The sequence below is a fragment of the Lampetra fluviatilis genome, chromosome 47, assembly GCF_964198595.1.
Source record: "Lampetra fluviatilis chromosome 47, kcLamFluv1.1, whole genome shotgun sequence".
NCBI classification, from domain to species: Eukaryota; Metazoa; Chordata; class Hyperoartia; order Petromyzontiformes; family Petromyzontidae; genus Lampetra; species Lampetra fluviatilis.
In genome coordinates, this window is record NC_136321.1 from 2,544,038 (window position 1) to 2,564,602 (window position 20,565).

At 52.6% G+C, this 20,565-nt stretch overlaps 1 protein-coding gene across 1 annotated transcript; it reads right to left on the bottom strand.

The window, feature by feature from the left end:
- Positions 1-935: 935 nt before the first annotated feature.
- Positions 936-19,116, bottom strand: COX17 (cytochrome c oxidase copper chaperone COX17). The gene is made up of 3 exons (XM_078877234.1): positions 18,904-19,116; positions 2,323-2,439; positions 936-1,543 (listed from the first exon to the last, which is right to left on the bottom strand). Exons 1-2 carry the CDS (start codon positions 19,029-19,031, stop codon positions 2,355-2,357), a joined length of 213 nt encoding a protein of 70 aa, XP_078733360.1. The 5' UTR covers positions 19,032-19,116; the 3' UTR covers positions 936-1,543; positions 2,323-2,354.
- Positions 19,117-20,565: the final 1,449 nt, after the last annotated feature.

The following is a 20,565-nucleotide window of genomic DNA, read 5'->3' on the forward strand; positions in this document are numbered from 1 at the left end:
ATTGTTATTAAGTGAGAAGCGAAACCCCGTCTGTAGGACGGCTGCTCCAGGACTGTATTCCCGTGAATGCAAAAAATTTGGACGAGTTTGTCCCTCCAGAATGTCCACCAGCGATGAAGTCACGACGACATCAGCTGTTGTGTACAAGAACCAGACGGATTGATGCATCAAGAGACAGTGGCAGGTGGCGATGGCTTGCGGAGGCCCTTCATCCAGCAGTGGGTCGATCGTTGCTGCTGGCGATGGATTGGGCGAGGCTCACGGTGAATGCTACGTCTCCTGTTCACAGACGATTCGGGAATCCTCCGCGAGCCGCATTGCAACAACTTTAATCGAGAGCGCGTCACCCACATTCCCCTGATCCCCCCCCACCGGCTCCGATCCGATCCCAGCCCAATCCCCAGATCTCACTCATTGTCTTCAAAATTCTACACTGCCTACTTCTCCCCTCTCACTTTACTCCACTCCACGCACTTTTCTACCTCTCCCATCTCACTCCACTCCCCTCCACACACTCCTGCCTCTCATCCCACTTCTTTCGTACAGCTGATGTAGATTCAGAGCAACAACTACAATTTCGCATTCAGGTGGTAAATCCAGATAACCACGTAAGGAGTAGCAGAGTGTTTAATCGCTGCGATGTCTCCTTCGTATTTGTGGATCGGGGATTGCGTCGTTATATGTTGTATGGTCTGTTCTAGATGACCACAGTTGCACCATTGGTGCCTCAGGTATCCGCATCTGCCATGGTTTGGCGCACATAAGATGTAGGGTGAACAATGCGCTTCGTGGAAGGTCAAACTCAGGGGTCTTTCGCAAGGTGTTTGTTTGTGAATCCCACTCGACTCTTCTCTAAGCCCCCTCAACTCCATTCACACATCCTCCCCACTCGGGAAGCATTAAGCAGCACAGGAAGCAGCACAGGAAGCAGGCCATCGTGTCCGCAGGCCCCACATCAGGTCGCGTTTATTATTTTGACCGCATTGTGTAAACGACTCCTTGCAGCCATCCCCCCACACCCCCCCCCCCTTTACCATGACCTCAGGCGAACGGACAGTGGGGTCAGTGTTGGGTCACGTGATCGATTAAAAAGTCCCTTTGCCTAAACACGACACACGAAGATGCCGCTGCTGTTTTTGGGGTTGTCGTTTTGTTAGTGGTTGTTGTTGCAGTGGTGGTTGTGGTAGTGAATGTGGTGGTGGTGGTGATTGTGGTGGTGGTGGTGGTTGTGGTTTCGGAGTGAGATGAAGACGGCAGGATCGCTCGCGGTCTGCTATTTACACTCACGGAGCGCACAGGGAGGAGATTCTGGACTCGGTTTCATTGAGTTTATCTCGAAGAGAACAACAACAATAATAATACTAAGTGTTTAAAATAAACATCTCTCTCTTACCCCCCCTTCACACATCCGCCCCCCCCCAAAGGACATGGGTCCCAGTGGGATCCGTGTGTTTATGATGTGGGTTTCAAGGATGGGGGGGCGATGTTGTTGGGTTGGCGGTTGAGGGGGGTCATCCAAGGTCACGCCAATCTCTACGGCCATCTGAGGACAGACGCACACGCACAAAAATAAAGATCTCCAGGGTAGCCTTTATCGGACCGCTGAGGCAAATGCTGTTAGCAAGCAGCGCCGACGTATTAATGTTGAACTTCTTTCGCACGGCACTTTGCCTACCGTGCTAATCAGAGGTGCTGGGGAAAGAAAAAAATTATAACACAAAAAGCAGTTCTAAAGAAATGAGTTTTCAATTAAGATTTAAAAGTGCATATCTCCAGTGGCTTCCTATTATCGAAAGAGCATTCTAGACGGCCGCAGAAGTGTATCTGTGAAGGCTGACACGGCACACAATGGGGTGGGTGGGTGGCACTATGCCCGACCACCTTTGTCTCCCCAGTGCAGATGTTAACAAGCTGCAACAGGTACCCATATGAGGCCGAGTCGACCTAGGGGAGGCCAAAGACCGGTTCAGAAAATCGTTACTGGTTTTGGCCGTGAACGGGAATCGAACTTGAGTCGCCGGGTTTGTAGCACAGTACGCTAACCACAGTGCCACCGCTCCCCACAGACACACAACACACACACACGTACACACGCACCAGTCCGAACTCTCGATATGGGCGCAGTGGTGGCACCGTGGTTAACACCATGAGCCCAGTGTCCTGAGTTTGATCCCCGTCCATGGCTAAGATTTGTTGCAACAAGCGTCATTTAAACCGCTCCAGGGTTCCCCACCCCCACGCAATCAAAGCCTTCATGCGTCCAGCAGCGGATTGACAAAGCGGCGGTCGCCCGAGCTCCCCACGCCCAGCAGCGCCCCTTACCGAGTGGCGCGCGGCGTGAGTCCCCACGGACATCAGATCTTGAACCCCAGGGCGCGCATGCACTCCTTGTGTGCCTCGATGAGCTCGCCGCAATGAAGCTCCCCCTTCTCGATGATGCTGCAAGACATACGCATGGACAGACACACAGAAACGCAGACACACACAGACAGAAACAGAGACACACGCACAGAGACATGTACAGAGACACAGACAAGCACAGAGAAGTACACACACACAGAGTAGTACACACACACAGAGAAGTACACACACACACACAGAGACAGTTAATTATCGTCATTACATTTATGTACTGTACCTCCAACGCAGCACATCGAGACGCTCTGCGGCAGGGGACCCCGGGTGGCAGCTGTCCCTGTGCAGCTCAAGGTGACTGCAGCTCAAGGTGACTGTAGTGTCCTCCGGCTGGCCGGCTGGCAATCAGGCGGGCATAAACTAAACTATAAATATTTTTGTTATTTTACCAGGTAAGGCGCACTGAGCAATATAGCTCGCAGAGGTCGCCGGTTCGATTCCATCTCCCGGCAAGGTGGTTGAAACAAAGGTAGCAGGATTCTTACATCGCCCATTCCCAGCCAGACGCCCCCTCCCCCCGTATTGTTCACCGTGCCACACAAATGGATTCGACCTCAGTCCATCGGCAGGCCAGCGTGCAATGGGGTAAGGTGTGGGTACACTTACCTGTAATATAAATGATCTTAACTAACCTTCGTAGTCTGCATGGGAAAACTAACGCTCTCAGTGCTCCTAACCCACACGCCCCTGTCCCAATGACACGATTCAGCAAAACGGGTCATGCAAGCACACGCACAACAACCGCCGTTCACCAGTAAGCAGCGGTGACGTCACCACACCACTTGTGCCGTGCTAGGGGCCCTGCTGCCCTGGCTCGTCACGTGCACACACACGCGGCGCTGACGTCGCCAGTCTGTGCGAGTTGGGCAGCGAAATCGGATCACACGGTCGCCCGGCTCTCAACAAAGGAGCGGAGATCACGACGCGTTATCGGACAACGGAGCGCACGGCCCACCACCAATCCGCTGCTGGACAAGGGCCTCCCCACTCCGAGCTGATCACGGGGGTGGGGGGCAGGGGGTTCTTCGTCCATACTTTGCTGCGGTGAAGGACGGAGGGGGGAGACTCCGGACCGGACCAGACGTCACTCGACGTAAGCCGCGGCCAGGATCGAACTGGGGTCGCCAGGTTCGAGGCGCCAGGCAAACCGGCACGGCGGGAGAACCCGTGCCCTTGGACGCCATGCCTCACTCCACACCAGGTGCTCTTATCAGACCCGACCTCGCACTTTCGTGTTTGCCGATGTTAATCCCGCACCCCCCCGCCACCCCCACCACCTTCGGTTGGGCACCGGGACGAACTCTGTGGAAGCACGAGACTGGCCGGAACTGTGCCGGCCAAAAGCGGTGCGTTAGGGTCATGCCACGGAAAGTTACGGGATGACGGGGCCCTTCCCAGCGTCGCTTGTCACAACACTTCCTCTAGAAACACAGTCCCCAGAAAAAAATGGAAAATGGGCGAGTTGGCAACACATTTGGTAGCTTTACCTTTGCTCCCTCATCCACCAAAGACAGATCCCCCCCCCCCCCCCGTAGCCTTAACAGACTTCATTGGGGCAAACGCTGTTAGCGAGCATGTGGGAAGGCCGGCATGGCACATGAGGGGGTGGCAAGCACCACACCCGGCCACCTTCATCTCCCTAGTGGCGATGAAGGAGCACCTGGTACAAATTATAAAATGTACCAGGTACTCATTTGAGGCTGAGTCGACCAAGGGGTGGCCCAGGCCTAGTTCAGATAATCGTCACTGGTGTTGGTGGCCGTGAGTAGGAATCAAACTCGGGGCCACAGGGTTGTTAATGCAGCGCGCTAACTACTATGTGATCGCTCCCCACATTCACCACCTACCAGACAGCACCCCCCACCATTCACAACGCCCCCCACACACCCTCCATACCCAGGCACAGTGCTGCGTGCAACGAGAGCCAGGATTTCATGCACGACAAAACGCGAGCCATCGCCGCGCGCCCCAACGTGTCGTCAGCTTCATCCAACGCGACAGCAGCCGGGGGCAACAAGAGGGGGAGCATGAAGACAGCGAGGCAGACAGTGGGAGAGAGGGGGAGGGATAGACAGTGGGAGAGGAGGGGAACACAGGGAGGTCATCGTTAGACTTCTCACGCAATAGTGGGGGGGGGGGGGCAAAGAGCCGCTCTGGACGATGGACGAGATGAACGAGTCAAGAACTCGGAGCTCGAATCGAATCTGCATCGTTTCACCTGAAAGAGTTCTCACTGCACGCCCAGCACCATCACCAACAGCCGTGGTCTATCCACTGCTGGGTCAAGGCTTCTCCACCCTGTTGCCATCCCTCACGGCTCTACGATGTAAAAATACACCCAGCACCACTTGGCACACGAGCCCGGACCTCATCGTTCCACCTCGGCGGTGCGTTGACGTCCTCTTGGGGTGCGTTTTCAGTCTTTTTGCTGCCACTCTGCCATTAGTCTCATCCAACGCTCGTCAGTCGACCTTTCTAGGCCACGCCATGCGCAGACCGAGCCTCACTTGACTTCTCTTGGCGAGCGACGTGAGGTTACCACCAAGCTGTCCTCTCAGCCGTGCGTTCCTCTTCCTGTCACGCAGTGCAATTCCAAGCGTGCGCCGAACTCCACGCTTCTTCGAGCATCCTTTGGTTTTTGTTCCGATTCAAGATAGCTCTCCTAACCTACAAAGCACTGCATGGCTTGGCTCCTTAACTACCCACAAAAACGAACCTCCCTCAAATCCTCAGGCACATACAAAACACTCTTGCCTAGCCTAGGATTGTTCTTCTTGGGCGTAGCCCCAAAAATCTGGAACTCCCCGCATGCCACCGGACATCCGAAACGCGCCGAGTGTCTCTCAATTCGGCGGTCTGTGCAAGATGCATCTACTCAGACTCGTCTTCACATATCATCTCCAATTAGTAATGAAAACTGTCATTGATTTTATTTACCACTTAACCTTTCCGATGCTATTCATTGTGCACGGTCTCTTTTCTCATTCTTTTCATGTTCCTATATCATTCCCATTATGTTGTAACACACACCGATACCTACTTATTTATGGGCACGTGAAATAAAAATCGATCGATCGTTTAGCAATTGTCATCAACGTCCAAAGTCGCTCGCCGTGGACGCTGGTGCTGTACTGCCCCCCCACCTGCGCTAACCCCCTAACAGTGCTAGCCCCGCGGGCGATTGGCGCGTCGATGTGCACGCTGCGTTTACGTAACACAGCACGCCTGGTGGCGCCTTCACGCGGTTAGATACCAACATAACCCGCATGATCGTCAACGCGTAAGCCTGGGTGGGGATCTCGGAGTGATTTAATGGTGAGACCCACGAACTCGCAGAGACCAACGGACTCCCAGCAAGACACACAAACTCCCAGCGAGACCCATAGACTCAAAGACCTCGCTTTCGGCTCTGCCTATGACCGACTGCCTCTCTCTGTTAAATAAATACAGAGGGCGGTGGCGGCACAGTGATGGCGCTCGTGCCTCACAAAGAAAATCCTGGGTTCGATTCCAGACTTGGGTGGCCTTTCTGTGTGAAGTTCGTATGTTCTCCCCCTGTCCTGCGTGGGTTCCCTCAGGGTTCTCCGGTTTCCTCCCATAGCACACACAGCAGCACCAGCAACATCGCCCCCTTTAGCAAAAACTTGACAGGACCCTCCTGAAAAAGCCTTGAGACTCAGTGGTGTTGTGCCACGCAAAGGCGGTGCCAACACCAGCATGGTGACATCTGCAGACAGAGTACTGTACCAGCCACGCAGCCCGTGCCCCCCCACCACAACCACCCACTCCCCAGTCCCCCTCCTCTTGACTAACGATTGCCACATTTTCACCAGAAATGCGCCGATACGGCGGAGACCAAAGGAGGCTTCAGCAAAGATGCCCAGCGAAGAATGCAGCGGCACGATGCATTTCGCGGTACCGCGTGTGGCACGTGGGCAACCTGCTCGACGGACGACAGACAGACGAAGTGGGGGGAGGGGCAGGAAGCGGAGTGGCAGCGGTGCAAAGTGCTGATTATTGCTGGCCGCTTGGAGCTTTGGGCTTGTGCTCAGCAATGGTGCTAACCCTCCCTTCTCCCTCTCCACTGTATTTACTTTGAGATAGCAATGATAATGGCAATTACACAGCCAAGTCTCGCCAAGTCTCAAGACTCGTTTTCGGTAGGGTGCTGCCACCATGGGAAGTTTGACCGCGAGTTCCGTTGCGAGCGAGAGTTTGGGCATAGGAGGAGGACATCGGAGAACCCCGGAGAAACCCAGCACCACGCTGCTGTAGACGAGGGGTGTGACACTCAACACTCCCACCTCCACCACATCACTGCAGCCCCGCACCTACAACATCAGACAAACCTTTGCTTAGCTTAAGACGCAGGACCGAATTTACGGTGGGGGGTGGGTCGATTTTGGCCTAGGGCCTCGCTGAGGTGGCCGCGAGAGACAGCTCACTGCTCCCCGTTGTTTTTGCGAGCGCGGCGGTTATTTTGGTTTCATTTGTCGCTTCACGGTGATGGTCGGCGCCGCTCCCAATGCGCTGCTCGCTTCGGTGCTTCCATTTAGAGTGTACACACACGTACACACACACGCACACACACACATGTACGAAGAACAACCACCATTCTCCACTAAGTGCCGGTAATGCCACCACATCTGTGATGCCAGGCTATGTGCACTTTAAGGCCATGTGAAGTGTTGAATGCCCACTGGCAGGAGGTCAAGGGACAGACCCAGGTGCAATGGGTTGACTAAGATGACTGGCCGATGCACCACCTACACCCCCTACTGTGCCAACTTGCTGTGTTTTAGAAGCCTAGCCCTCCGCTCGTTGTTGTGAGCGTCGCTCCTCTGCCCTCCGTTGCTGCGAGAAGGCGAATGCCTCCAACTGCCAGTAGCGTCCTTCACGAGCCTCCTCCACAGAGGCCAATCTTGACACCGCTGGTGCCAGTCATTGGCAAGTCCACTCAGCTCCACATCCTCTCGTGCCACAGCATTCCATCTCTTCTCCAGCCCTTGCCGTGCCGATTTAGCCCCCTCGATCCGGCCGAACAAAAGCTGTTTGGGTATGCGGTGGCTGGGCATGCTGGCTACATGACCCAGCCAATGCAGCCTTGCCTTCAGGAGGAGCTCACCAATGGGACTGTCAGATATTTCAAGGATTTGTGGACTCTTCACACATTCCAGCCTGGTTAAACTCAGGATGGATCTTTAGGCAGGCCAACCCGAATGTTACTAATCGGCATAAATGTTACATTAGGGGGGGGTGAACGTTTCGCAAGCTTAGAGAAGGGAGGGCATGACTGTCGCTGAAAATACCCGAAACTTCGTGTGGAGTGGCAGACCAGATAGCTTCCACACAGCGTTACATATCCATTACGCATACGCACGCACGCGCATAAACGCATGTACATAAGCGTACAAAGACAAAGATCCCCTGCATAGTCTTCACAGAATGTTGGGGCAAGTGCTTTTAGCAAGCGCCTACAAAGGCCGGTACAGCACACGAGGGGGTGGGTGGCCCAACACCAGCCGCCTTTGTCTCCCGAGTAACGATATTTACACACCGCACCAGGTACTCATTTGAGGCTGAGTCGACCTAGGAGGGACCCAGGACCAGTTCACAACATTTTCACTGGTGAAGGCCGTGAGTGAGAATCGAGCTCAGGTCACCGGGCTCGCAGCGTAGCGCTAACCACAGCACTTGTGCCAGGCTAGGTGGACTTTGAGGCCAAGTGAAGTGTGGAATGCTCGCTGCTCTGCTGGAGGTCACGGGACACAGGTGCTACAAGTTAAACACGCGCGCACACACAGTGAAAACACCCTCTGGCACTAAGTGCGCACTGTATACGCAGCAGCAGAAGCAGCGGCCGCCATTTGTGCCGCCACCACTCTCCGTGTGCCACTTCGCCATGGCCTATCATCATCACCAAGATCAGCTCTGATCTATCCGCAGCTGCATGCAGGCGCGCCCAAAGCCGTCACCATCTTTCGCGGTCTCGCGCACACGTCGAACCTGGATAGTGCTGGATGAGTGCCCCCCCCCCCACCCACGCCAAGCTGGTCGTCAGGGTTGTATGTCCATACTTCACCAGTAAGGGCTACAGAAGGCAGGGAGCGTAGGTGCACTATCCAGGTTCGACCCCTGCTCAGTTTCCGAGATCCGGTAAGTTTGGCGTGCGTCTTGCTCTCCGGAGCGTCACCTAGTCCGGAGATTACGGTAAGGATGCCCTTGATGCAAGAGAGCCTCACCAAGCTTCCAAGACTCGTTTTGAGCAGGGTGCCGCCACAACGGGAGGTTTGACCGTGAGCTCCGTTGTAAGAGCTCTAGGGGTCAAGCCGGAAGAGGAGACCGGAGAACCACGGAGAAAACCCAGCGCTATGCTGCTCTATACGAGGAGGTGACACCACCTCCTGGCCACCACCTCATTGCCGTCCCGCATCTACAGCACCTGGCAAGCCCCCGGTACAGGCAGTCATCCATCCACGCACTAACCAGGCTCCACTCCTGCTTAGGTTCTGAACAACTCACCTCTGGCCCCTCCAGTGGCTGGAGGAAAGACGTGGACTTTACGAGGCGGACAGCACTAACGGGATAGACAGTACTCACTAGATGCACAGCACTAACGGGAGGGTACAAAAGACTATAGATAACTGACTGCCGAGTTGAAGCTCTCGACCGTTGATTGCGATGACCCATCTATGGCGGCGACAAGGCTGCTTGCGTAACTCTCCCCACCGCCCTCGGTCAAGCCAAACCGTTCCAGTAATCCCAGAGACGTCCGTCCATAGCATCTTGATGTGATAAGTCGGTGCCAGGGACCATAACTCCATCCCCGTCATACCCTCCTGAGCCTCCTGCCCGGGAGAAATGGGCCCCCCACAACCTTCCTGTGACCCCTGCCAACCCCCGCCCCTCACCAACCACCCTCCAGCCCCCCCGTCCCCCCTACAAATCGTCAATCGCTGCAAGGGCAGTAATCCGAAGATCGCTTTTTTGTCCCGTTTAATCTTTTCCGAACGGAGCCTCCATCTGTCCCGGCTCAGAGAGATGCAGCTGGGGGGGGGGCGCACCTGGTGGCGCATGTGCCCCACGGGCGCAGCCTGTATCACGCGAGTGCGCATGGTGACGTAAACCAAACGGAAATTAATAATGAACTCGAAATCACTACTGCAGTGACCGCGATTGCCATTGCGTAACATGATGGACACACGGAGAGACAGAGACAGGCACACAAATAGAGGCGAATACTCTGAACTATGTTTTATTTAACCAGATAAGGCCCGCTGAGCTATATAGGTCTTTTTCAGAAGCGACCTGGCCACAAATGATAGCTCAACAAAGCTGCTTAGCGCATGGAAATGTATAGCAGCAGCCAAATACTCTAAACGCACGTCGGTTCTAAATGCCAAATTCTCAAAATACAGGCGTCAGGGTCAGGACCGAACCCACGACCTCCTGCATATCAGGCGACGGAGATAACATCTCCATATCAATCCCCCGTTTGTGATGGCTGGTCCCTCCACACGTCGAACGCGGTGGGACCAACGATCGCGACGCGCGTTTGATGGAAGCCAAACTTCCCATACGCCGGGTGACCTCAAGAGCGACGCACATTTCATCTCGACACATCGACGAGGGCACCCCCAGTGGCAGCTGTCTCCTTGTGGGCACAAAGTGACGTGGCACATCTGGCCTGCGGACGAGCATTAGCCCATCGTTAGGGGGGCGATTATTTCTGCCGTGTGTAATCCCTCCTTCAAATCATACCTTGTTCCTCCACGTAAAAAAAATTGACGAGTACATTTTAACACATCCCATGAGCTACACAGCCTTCAGGGAGTGCGTGATTTCAGTGACGTCGGTCCGACCCGAGCACAACTCTCAACCGGAAGATGAAGATGATCTAAGGAGAGGGGAGAGCGACGCGTGAAAGCGTTATTCCGAGTGTTGCATCGTCACAGCTGCTGCTGTTGCGATGCAACTAAAAAACGCGAGGCTTTCAAGGTTCGGGAAGCTTCTTCCTCCTCAACAAGAGAAAGCTCCTGGGAAATCCACTCATTCACGCGCTCACCTATTCACTCACCCACCCATGTGCCACTCTTCCACTCTCTCACCTGCCCAAGCACCCAAGCATCCACTCACTCACCCACTCGCTCCCTCAATCCTGAAAATATCTACATATTCCCCATGACAGCATCCTGCCGACCAAACACGAGGACGATACTGGTAACCACCCCAGGACGAGTGGCCAACCTCGTTGTTATCAGATCACGCTGAGGACGCTAACGATGATGACGATGATGATGTCTGGCGTGAACGGAGGCCAGGGGACCCGACCCCCACCCCGACCACCACACGATGCAAGGGTGAGCGAGCATGGGGGATGAGAGGTGGAGGTGGAGACCGGCTTACCACAGCTCCTTGGCTTGCCTCTTCTCGTCGCAGGCCTTGTGCGCGGGGTCGGACAGGTCGAGCTTCGGGGCCTCCGCCTCGCCGGACGCCGCTGACCCCTCGGACTTTTCTTTAGACATCGTCTCGTCCCGTCGTCTCACGGAGAAAACAGGAAACTCCCGCGGCTATGCAAGCGCCGGACAGATGCAAGACTTTTGTCCGTGTCCGTCTGCCTGTCTATCTGGCTCTCTCGCTGGCTCTCGCACACGCTGACTGGCTCCCGCTCTCGTGCAGAGCGCAGAGACTAAATAAATAAACAAATTGGGCCCCGCTAGACGCCGTTGCGTACAGAGGCAGCGTGTTTGCGTAACTGAGTGGGGATGGTGGTATCGGACTGGCGGGAGTGAGTGGATGAGTCGGTTTGTGGGTGTGTGAGTGAATGAGAGGGTGGGTGGGTGCTTGGTTGGAAGGGGAGAGGTGGTGGGAGGGGGGGGTAAGAGGGTCGTGGGTTTGATGGTTGGGTGGGTCACTGTGGATAAGTGGGCCTTTAGGTAAGTGTGTGCATTGGTGGCTGGGTGAGTGAGTGACTGGGTTGGTGAATGGGCAGGTGGGTGGGTGTATTGTTACGTTGGTAGTTGGATAGATAAGTGGGTTGGTTGGTGTGTGGATTGGTGGGTGGTTGCGTGGGTGGGTGGGTGAGTGGGAGTGTGGATGAGTGGGTTGGTGAGTGTATTGGTTGATGGGCGAGTGTCACAAGACTCCGCTCTCGACTGCTCCCACCCCGACTCTCCTCCTCCCTCTAACTTAAGAGGGAGTGGGGGGCGGGGGGGAGTTGTGGGGGCGCACGTTCCGAGTTGCCCGCCTAACTAACCCTGGCTCCAAAAGCCACCTCCTCCAGCTCCACACAACAAAGTTTTGTCAATTCACCATCATTATCATCCAATAATGACACATCCACAATGCCAACTCACCACCCAACATCCCACTCACCTATGCACTCACCGACCTACCTACCCACTCGCCCATCTACCCAATCACACACTTACCTACCCACTCACCCACCTACCTATCCACTCACCCACCTACCTACTCAGCCACCTACCGACTCAACCACATACCGACTCACCCACCCATCCAGGGGTTGCCTGCATGGTGTAGTAGGACTGACAATGTTCCTGGAGCAGAGAGTGGCGAAGGCCCCTCCTATCCAATGTTTCCCTCCACCTCCCGGTGCCGAGTCTCCATGTGCAGTTACATCGCCTGCACACTCGATAGCCGACTCAATTGGGTGCCTGCTGTCACATTAGGCAACTCCCCCCCTCCCCGACCCCTCACCACAACAACCCCCCCACCGTTCAACCGCAGACACCGCTACTCCACCCCACCACCACGTCTGGCCGATGCCACTCGGTGCCAACTTGGTATGAGCGTTTCGGAGCGGCCAGCGACACGCGGTGCACACATGCGGAGCAGACGGCAATGCGCAGCGGTTGACAGCAGCACATGCTCAACTCAACTATTTTTTAATTTGACCAGGTAAGGCCCACTGTGCTGTCTAGCTCTTTTTCAAAAGTGACCTGGCCACAAATGAGAGCTCAACAAAGTGTCTCATCACGGCGAAATGTTGATTCTAAATGTGGAGGGAAAAACCAGAGGACCCAGGAGAAAAGTCCACGCGATCACATGGAGAGAGAACATGCAACTCCAGATATACAGGTGTTAGGGTCAGGATCGAACCCACGACCTCCTGTATACTTGACGTCGAGAGAACCTCAGCGACCAGAGTTAGATTCCCGCTCACGGCCTACACGAGTGGCGATAATCTGAACAAATTCCGGGCCTCCAGTAGGTCGACACAGCCTCAAATGAGTAACCGGTGCTGTGTGAACATTTCCACTGGCGAGACAAAGGCGGTTGGGAGTGGTGCTTGGCGTCCTACACCATCGTGAGGAGTCGGCCTTCATCGGTGCGCGCTATAGACCACTTTCCCCAACAGTCTGTTAAGGTTATACGGGATCTTTGTATGTATGTTGAATTTCCTTCGCACCGTAAGTAGCCAACCGTGCTAATCGGAGGTGCGGGGAAAGGACAACAAACTAAATACAAAAATCTGTTCTAAAGAAATGAGTTTTGAATTTAGAAACCTAGATTTAAATGTGCATAGCTTCAGTGGCTTCCTGTCATTGTCTAGTCGTGTGTGTATGCGAGACACACACACACTACTACATCACTTTATGGACACCGGGCACACGTTCTGGAGACTCCTTACTCTCCAAAGCGTCTCTCGCAATTCGAAGAGAACACGGCAGCACTGACTGAACCGTTTCCTCCCAAGAGCTGTCTTAAATATATATTTTTAAAACAACGCTAAAAGTCAAACGTGCGTGGCTTGTTTCGCAACGGGAGAAGGGGTGGGGGTGGGGGTAGGGGCGCTTACGAAATCGAAAGCCCTGCCCCCTTTCTTCGTGACAAACGAAATCCCCCCCACAACCATCCTCACAATGACTTGCATAACCCCTCTCCTGACTCAAACTCCTCCGCCCCTCCACTCCCACAATACAAAAAATATTAAAGACAAGTTTTTCAATGCACACACTTTTATTTGTACTCAAAAGTAGAAAATCAATTATTTTGACCCCAGAATTAATCAAATTTGATGTGCTGAATAAAAGTGGGTGGCTTGCATCAATAACATTTTATGTATCGAAATATATTAAGCGTCAAAGATTTGAAAGAACATAATGAAACAGGGCAAGTTTAAAAAATTTAAAGAGCTGTATAGCTTTTTTCAGAAGCGACCTGGCCACAAATGATAGCTCAACAATGTGGCTAATGTGGCAATTCAAAGTAGCCAAATACCCTAAATGCACGTTGATCCTAAATGTGGAGAGAAAAACCAGAGGATCCGGAGAAAAATCCACGCGACCACGAGGAAAACATGCAAACTCCAAATATACAGCAGGAGTCAAGAGTCGGAATCGAACCCACGACCTCTTGTATACCAGACGAGATAGTTAACACTACGCCACACCGAGTTGTAATACTAAACTAACCGTGCTCTTGGACCATGACTAAATCACCCAGAAGGCGGCGTCGATTCTTTGTCAAGCCTCAGACGCCAAGCAGATTTCAGCCTGGATAGCGCTCGGATGCAATACACAGGGGCTGCTGGATCACGTGGCGGGCAGCCGATGGCAGTGGTCAAATCCATTGTCATGCTGTAACCTTTGCGTGTGTAGAGGAGTAAAATGGGGACGTGACGTCAGGTGTGCTGTTCAGTGTGATGACGTCACGTCTCCTAGGGTACTTAAGGGAGACCCCGTGACGAAAGCGGGGTCACCGTGGGAACGGGTAGAGTAAGAAGGGTGAAGAGGGAACCAGGGGTAGAGAAAGGGATCGAATAGGGAGTCTGGGGAGAAGCCGATGGTAGCCGATAGAGTTGCTTCTCTCTCCGGTCGGTGGAGTCGGCAGAGTCCACAATCCGACACGAGAGAAAGAGACCGGAGCTAGCCGGGCAGGGACCCGGACTCAGAGTAGGACCCCTCGCCCCTGGGAGTTGTGTACCCTTGGAGTTATTGTTCACCTTTAATAAACCCTTGGCGAAAGCCCATAACATACCTCCGTCTCTGAGTGCGTCCGTGGGAACTTCTCTACACGTGAATGAATGTTGAACTTCTTTCGCACTGTACATAGCCCTCCGTGGTATATCGTAGGTGCGGGAAACCTTTGTTTCCCCACCCTCACTAGATTGGCTAAGTATGGTCAAGGCCAGTGCCTGACACGGCGTGGGGAGGGCCTGCATCCAGCAGTGGACTGACAAAGAGGCTGAATGTTATTTTTCTATTACTGTTTAACGTATGATTGAGTTAGCTTGCGCGATATCGCACCAAAGTCGGTTAATTTGATACATTTCCCCAGTTTTGTTATTGTTAAACATGCAATTCAATTGTCGCACAGCGTCTCATTCCGATACTAGGAAGCCACTGGAGCTATACACTTTTGAATCAAGATTGCAAACTAATTTCGTAAGAACTGATTTTTGCGTTTACTTTCTTGCCCTTCCCCCACACCTCCGATTACCATTGTTGGCTACATACGGTGCAAAAGAAGTTCAACACACATATAGACAATCCCGTGTTGGCACGCCCATTTAAGATGACAGCCTGGGATTAAATAGACTACTCGGCCCACTTTGAATAGGGCGCAGGGCCCACTTGGCACCTGCTGGGTCAAGTCAAGGCCATGCTGGGAATCGGGGCTGAGCCCACCAAGGCCCCGATCAGGAACATGGGACCAGCCTACTACTACCCAGTAGCCATTGGAACGTGGCACGGGAATCTGGTAACGCCATAACAACAGGGTCCACCCCGGCTGCACCTAACCCCGATTTAGAATTGCCACTTGGGCAATGACGATATTTTTGGTGCGTGACTCTGCAGGAGGTAACGCAATCGTAGCTTGAGATGTGAGCAAGGAGGGAGGGGGCCAGGACGAACACCCCGCTTCAAACCCATTCACCAGCTCGAGCGTCAATTCTAACACGTTGACTAAAGGAGCAAAACTTCTATAATTTACGTATTTTTCCTTATTTATCCAGGACAGCCATGCCAAGTCGTAGCACTCGTTTTCAGGAGGATCCTGGATTTTTTAAATTGTAAGATTGTTTTTCAGCCAATGAATGATGATTGTTTAGACGAGTGGTAGGAAACCGGAGCACAGCCAGAGAAAACCCATACGTGCGAGGGGCAAACACTTAATCCCCAGGCGGAAACTGATGGCGATTAGTTCATCTGCTGTCCGACCTTTTACCTGGTCAATGCCAACGGGAAGGGAGTTTTTCAACGTCTGTGTGATTCACCAACCCTCGCCTCCACAGCTGGATCATAGGCCAGGTGCACGGCTGCCACCACTATCACCACCGAGCTCAATGAGAGGGCACACTACTACACAATGACATTAGATTCAAAACTCATTTCTTTAAAACTGCTTTTTGTCTTTAGTTTGTTGTCTTTCCCACGCGCACCCGATTAGCACGGTTGGCTACCTACAGTGAGAAAGACGTTCAACATACATTCAAAGATCTCCGTATAACCTTGACAGACTGTTGGGGCAAGTGCTGTATAGCGAGCACCTATGAAGGCCAGCACAGCACACAAGGGTGTAGGTGGCCAATCACCACGCCCGACCGCCATTATCTCGCCAGTGGTGATGTTCACACACTGCACTGGTTAGTCATTTGAAGCTGAGCCGATCTAGGGGAGGCCCGGGACCTTGTTCAGATAATCGCCACTGGTGTAGGCCGTGAGCGGGAATTTTACTTTGTCGCCGAGGCTCCCAATGCGGACTGGCTTGATGTTAATCACCTAGCCTGGTATGCAGGAGGTCGTGGGTTTGATCCTAACGCCCGTATATTTGGAGTTTGCATGTTCTCTCTCCACGTGGTCTTGTGGATTTTTCTCCGGGGTCCTCCGGTTTCTTCCTCCACGTTTAGAATCAACATTTCCACGTTGTTGAGCAAGAATGTGTGGCCTGGTCACTTCTGAAACAGAGCTATATAGCTCAGTGGGCCTTACCTGGTAAAATAAAAAAAATAGTTTAGTTTAGCTTGTGCTGCTGTCATCTGTCGCGCACTCCTGCCTGGTTGGCAACCAAAATAACAAGAGCCATTTTTTCGAATTCGGTAACACATTCCTGCGGAGGGAGCTGGTAGGAACGTTGGGTTGCTCGGTCAATAGCCAGGGTCAACGGCGGCGTGGTGTATTCCGCAAATATGCCCGACTGTGAGGGCGGGCACAAGCCGGCGTGAGTAGGTTAAACGTTGAGTTTTATAAGGGCACCACGGGGTGACCAACCCCTCCCCACCCAGCCCCACCCCTCCCTCCCCTCCCAGCCCCTCCCTCCCCACCCAGCCTCTCCCTGCACGACGGACGGACGGACACAAGAATCCCCTGTGGGCTGGTGGAACCAGTGGGTTCCTACCAGTAAAACAAACTCAATATGTCAACACGAGACGGTGGTACTTAATAAATAACGTCACGAGGCAATCCTTAAAGAGCCACATGCAGCTCTGGAGCCACAGGTTGCTGACCCCTGCCCATGGTAAACTGGACTCCCATGGTAAACTGGACTTCCATGGTAAACTGGACTTCCATGATAAACTGGACTCCCATGATAAACTGGACTTCCATGATAAACTGGATTCCCATGATAAACTGGACTTTCATGATAAACTGGACTTCCATTGGAAAACTATCGTCAGGAGTCAGCAACCAAAATAACTGGAGCCATCTTTTGCGAATTCTTAAAAAAAATACTCAATATATCAAGAGCTGCAATGCAGTCCTTAAAGAGCCGTAGGCTGCCGACCCCTGCGCAAGACTAACGCAGTGAGTGAACCCGTGCTATTTTATACTCATTACTATCAAGCTTGTTTACCCAAGAAAGCCCGAGTCTCGAGACTCTTTTTCAGGAGGGTCCTGCCAAGTTTTTTGCAGTCGGGGGCAATGTTGCTGTTGCAGTGTGTACTCCCAATTGAGTAATTTGCAGGTGATTTTCAGAATTGGGATGCTTTGGTGATGTGAGGAAATTGGTGAACCCGGAGGAAACCCATACAGAACTGGAGGACAGAACGTACAAACTCCACGCACAAAGGCGCCCGAGTCAGGAATCGAACTCAGTTATTTCTTGCCGTGAGGCACAGGCGTTAACTACTGCTTTACACCATTAGCGGTGTTGCCATTACCATACTAAGTGCATCTAGAGTCGGGCTGAACGGGAAGGTAAGGTCACCCCAAGGTCAAACATGAAACAGCCGTGAAGCCACACGACGCTGGAGTGGGGGTGGGGGTCACCACTTGAATTCTCACCATCTCCCCACTCACCATCAGTCCCACTCCACAACCACGCGGACTGTACACACCACGTGGCAATACGTTGTGGACAAAATTAGCCGGTATGCGCCCGATCTCGCTGGACCTTGCTGGCTAAGCAAGGATTTGCGCCCGAGGGCACAGGAACTCCATGGGTAAATGGAGACGCACGCAAGAAGGGCACGGGGACATTGACATGCAGAGGCAGGGGACACTGGGTCACGTGGGGTTAGTGACACAGGCCACGTGCGTCTCAGTCACATTCCGCCGCGGTGCCGAGATGTTAAATCCCTCGCCTGGTATACAGGAGATTGTGGGTTCGATCCCGACCCTGACGCCTGTATATCTGAAGTTTGCGTGGATTTTACTCCGGGTCTTCCACATTTGGAGTATTTGCCTGCTATATATTTCCACACGAGCAATTTCGTTGAGCTATATAGCTCAGTGGGCTTTACCTGGTGAAATAAACATAGTTTAACTGGTTTATTGAATACAAATAAAGCTGCGTTAGGGTTATGACCGTAGACCCCACCACACAATATGTGCTGCCACACAGTTCGGGTACTGACACATCAGGCACTGCCAGTCACGGCTACGAGACAAACCCACAGAACAACCAGGTACGGGACTCATTGCAGGCCGAGTGGACCTTGCGGAGGCCCAGGACCGGTTCAGGCATTCGTCGACATTGCTTGACTGTGAGGGGCAATCGAACTCGGGTTGCAGAGGTCACAGCATAGCGCGTCAACCACAGCGCTACCGCTCCACACACACAGACACGCACGTTTCATCACCCGCCAATCATGCCACGATAGGACATCAACAAAAGCCACGGTGACGTCAGCAGAACGTTTGTGCCAGGCTAGGTGTACCTTGTGGGTATCGCGTGAAGTGTGAGGGAGGCTCGCTGCTGGCGCTAGGAGGTAACGGGACAGACCCAGGTGCTATCGGTTGTCTGAGAACTGGCAGATGATACCCTACGACACCGCTGAATGAGCACAGTATTTTTATTTTACGAGCTAATGCTCACTGAACTATACAGCTCTCTTTCAGAAGCGACCTGACCAAACATGATAACTCAACAAAGTGGCTTATCATGTGGACATTTTAGCAGTCGAATGCTCTCAGAAACGCAAGTGTAGATAAGAGGGGAGAGACCACTACCGTGAAGGGGAGACGCCATCCAGATACAACTTCCGACACCAAACCCCTCGCTCCCCCGGGCGACCCTCACCATGCGTCTCTCGTCTTCTTCGTCTCCGGACATGCGCAGCACGGCTTGAGGGGCTTCTTCTCTGCGCTCTCGGCCCCGCAGCTCCCTCCTGCTCCTACCGCTGCTGCCTGAACGGTGCCGCTGGACATTGTTGCTGACACTCAACAGAGAAGAGAAACACTCAGAGCGAACCAGGAACCACGTGCGGCGCCTCACTCACATTACCTAGAACGCATTAGCTAAGCCACGCCCATCACCGTGTCCCATTGGCTACGGCTCAGCCACAACCGGCGATTTTGACCAATCGGATTCGTCGTAAGCGCGGCGCCGCGTTTATTCGCGATAGGGAATGTAAAGCCGCGTTCCTGCAATGTTGTTGACGCTTTCGGATAGCGGCGTGACGTCACCCGCAGGGGACGTTGGAGACGGTCGCCATCTTGCTAAGGGGAGCAAATCTCCCACCCGCCCCCCGCCACTCGGGCAGTGGTTCTCTAATTGTGTGGCTACTTTTGACTTAAAACTTTAGTGACTGCAGGAATTCATATTCTTTGGTTCTTTCGGTAAAGTGACGCAGATAGAAAAAAATAAAGTGAATAAAAATGAAATAATAATAAAACACTAGTGAATCAAATAAAAAAACACTCGTGTTTTTTTATTTGATTCACTTTGGGGTCGTCTATAAATGACGTCACGCGATTTTCGACGATTTTTGACCCCCCCCCCTCGTCACACGGCGTCACAAAAAGTCAGACCCCCCCCCTCAAATATGACGTCACAAAGCTCTGCCCCCCCAAAAGAAATGAAACATGCTTCAATTCGCTTTAAACTATTGTCATTGTAGTGCGCATTTAATGTGGCGCTGCACTCTGATGTTGTGGGAGAACACATTTATTAAAAAGTCTATTCAATTAAGTAGAACGTGTTGTTATATTTATTTAAAGTGGCGCATTTTGATGTGACGTCACATTTCTCACCCCCCCCCTCGTCACATATCGTCATAAATGTCTGACCCCCCCTTAGGTCCGTGACGTCATTTATGGACGGCCCCTTAAAACTTTCGTGACTGCAGGCAGAGCCGGCCCTAGACCTTTGGGGGCCCTAAGCAAAATTTGGTTGGAGGCCCCTTTCATGTATGATTTTTTTCACCCACTAGCTCGCAGTGACTCTAGGGGGCCCTCTGCTGGCCACGGGGCCCTTTGCAATTGCAAGGGTCGCTTAGTGGCTGGGCCGGCTCTGACTGCAGGAATTCATATTCTTTGGTTCTTTCAGTAAAGTCACGCAGATAGAAAAAAATAACGTTAATAAAAGTAAAAATCATTAAACAAAAAAATACTAGTGTTTTTTTTATTCACTTTATTTTCATCTACGTGACTTTAACGAAAGAACCAAATAATATGTGGCTACTGTTTACCGCCCCCTTGCCTGACCCAACATGGTTCTGAGAAATAAAAGCATTAAAATCAATGTTTAATCAATTGTCCATTTTGTGAGGTATCCTAACGAGCTAGTAAGTGTAAGAAAATAAGACAAATTCAACCGACGCCGCTGTGTGCATGACGTAATGTGTTCGAACGCGATGGTTACTCTAGGAAACCGCATTGTTTACGATCGATGAGTATTGAACGGTCTTTTATACCGTGTATAGGTTACCATGTGGATTTAAAATGTATCGCAGTTATTTTA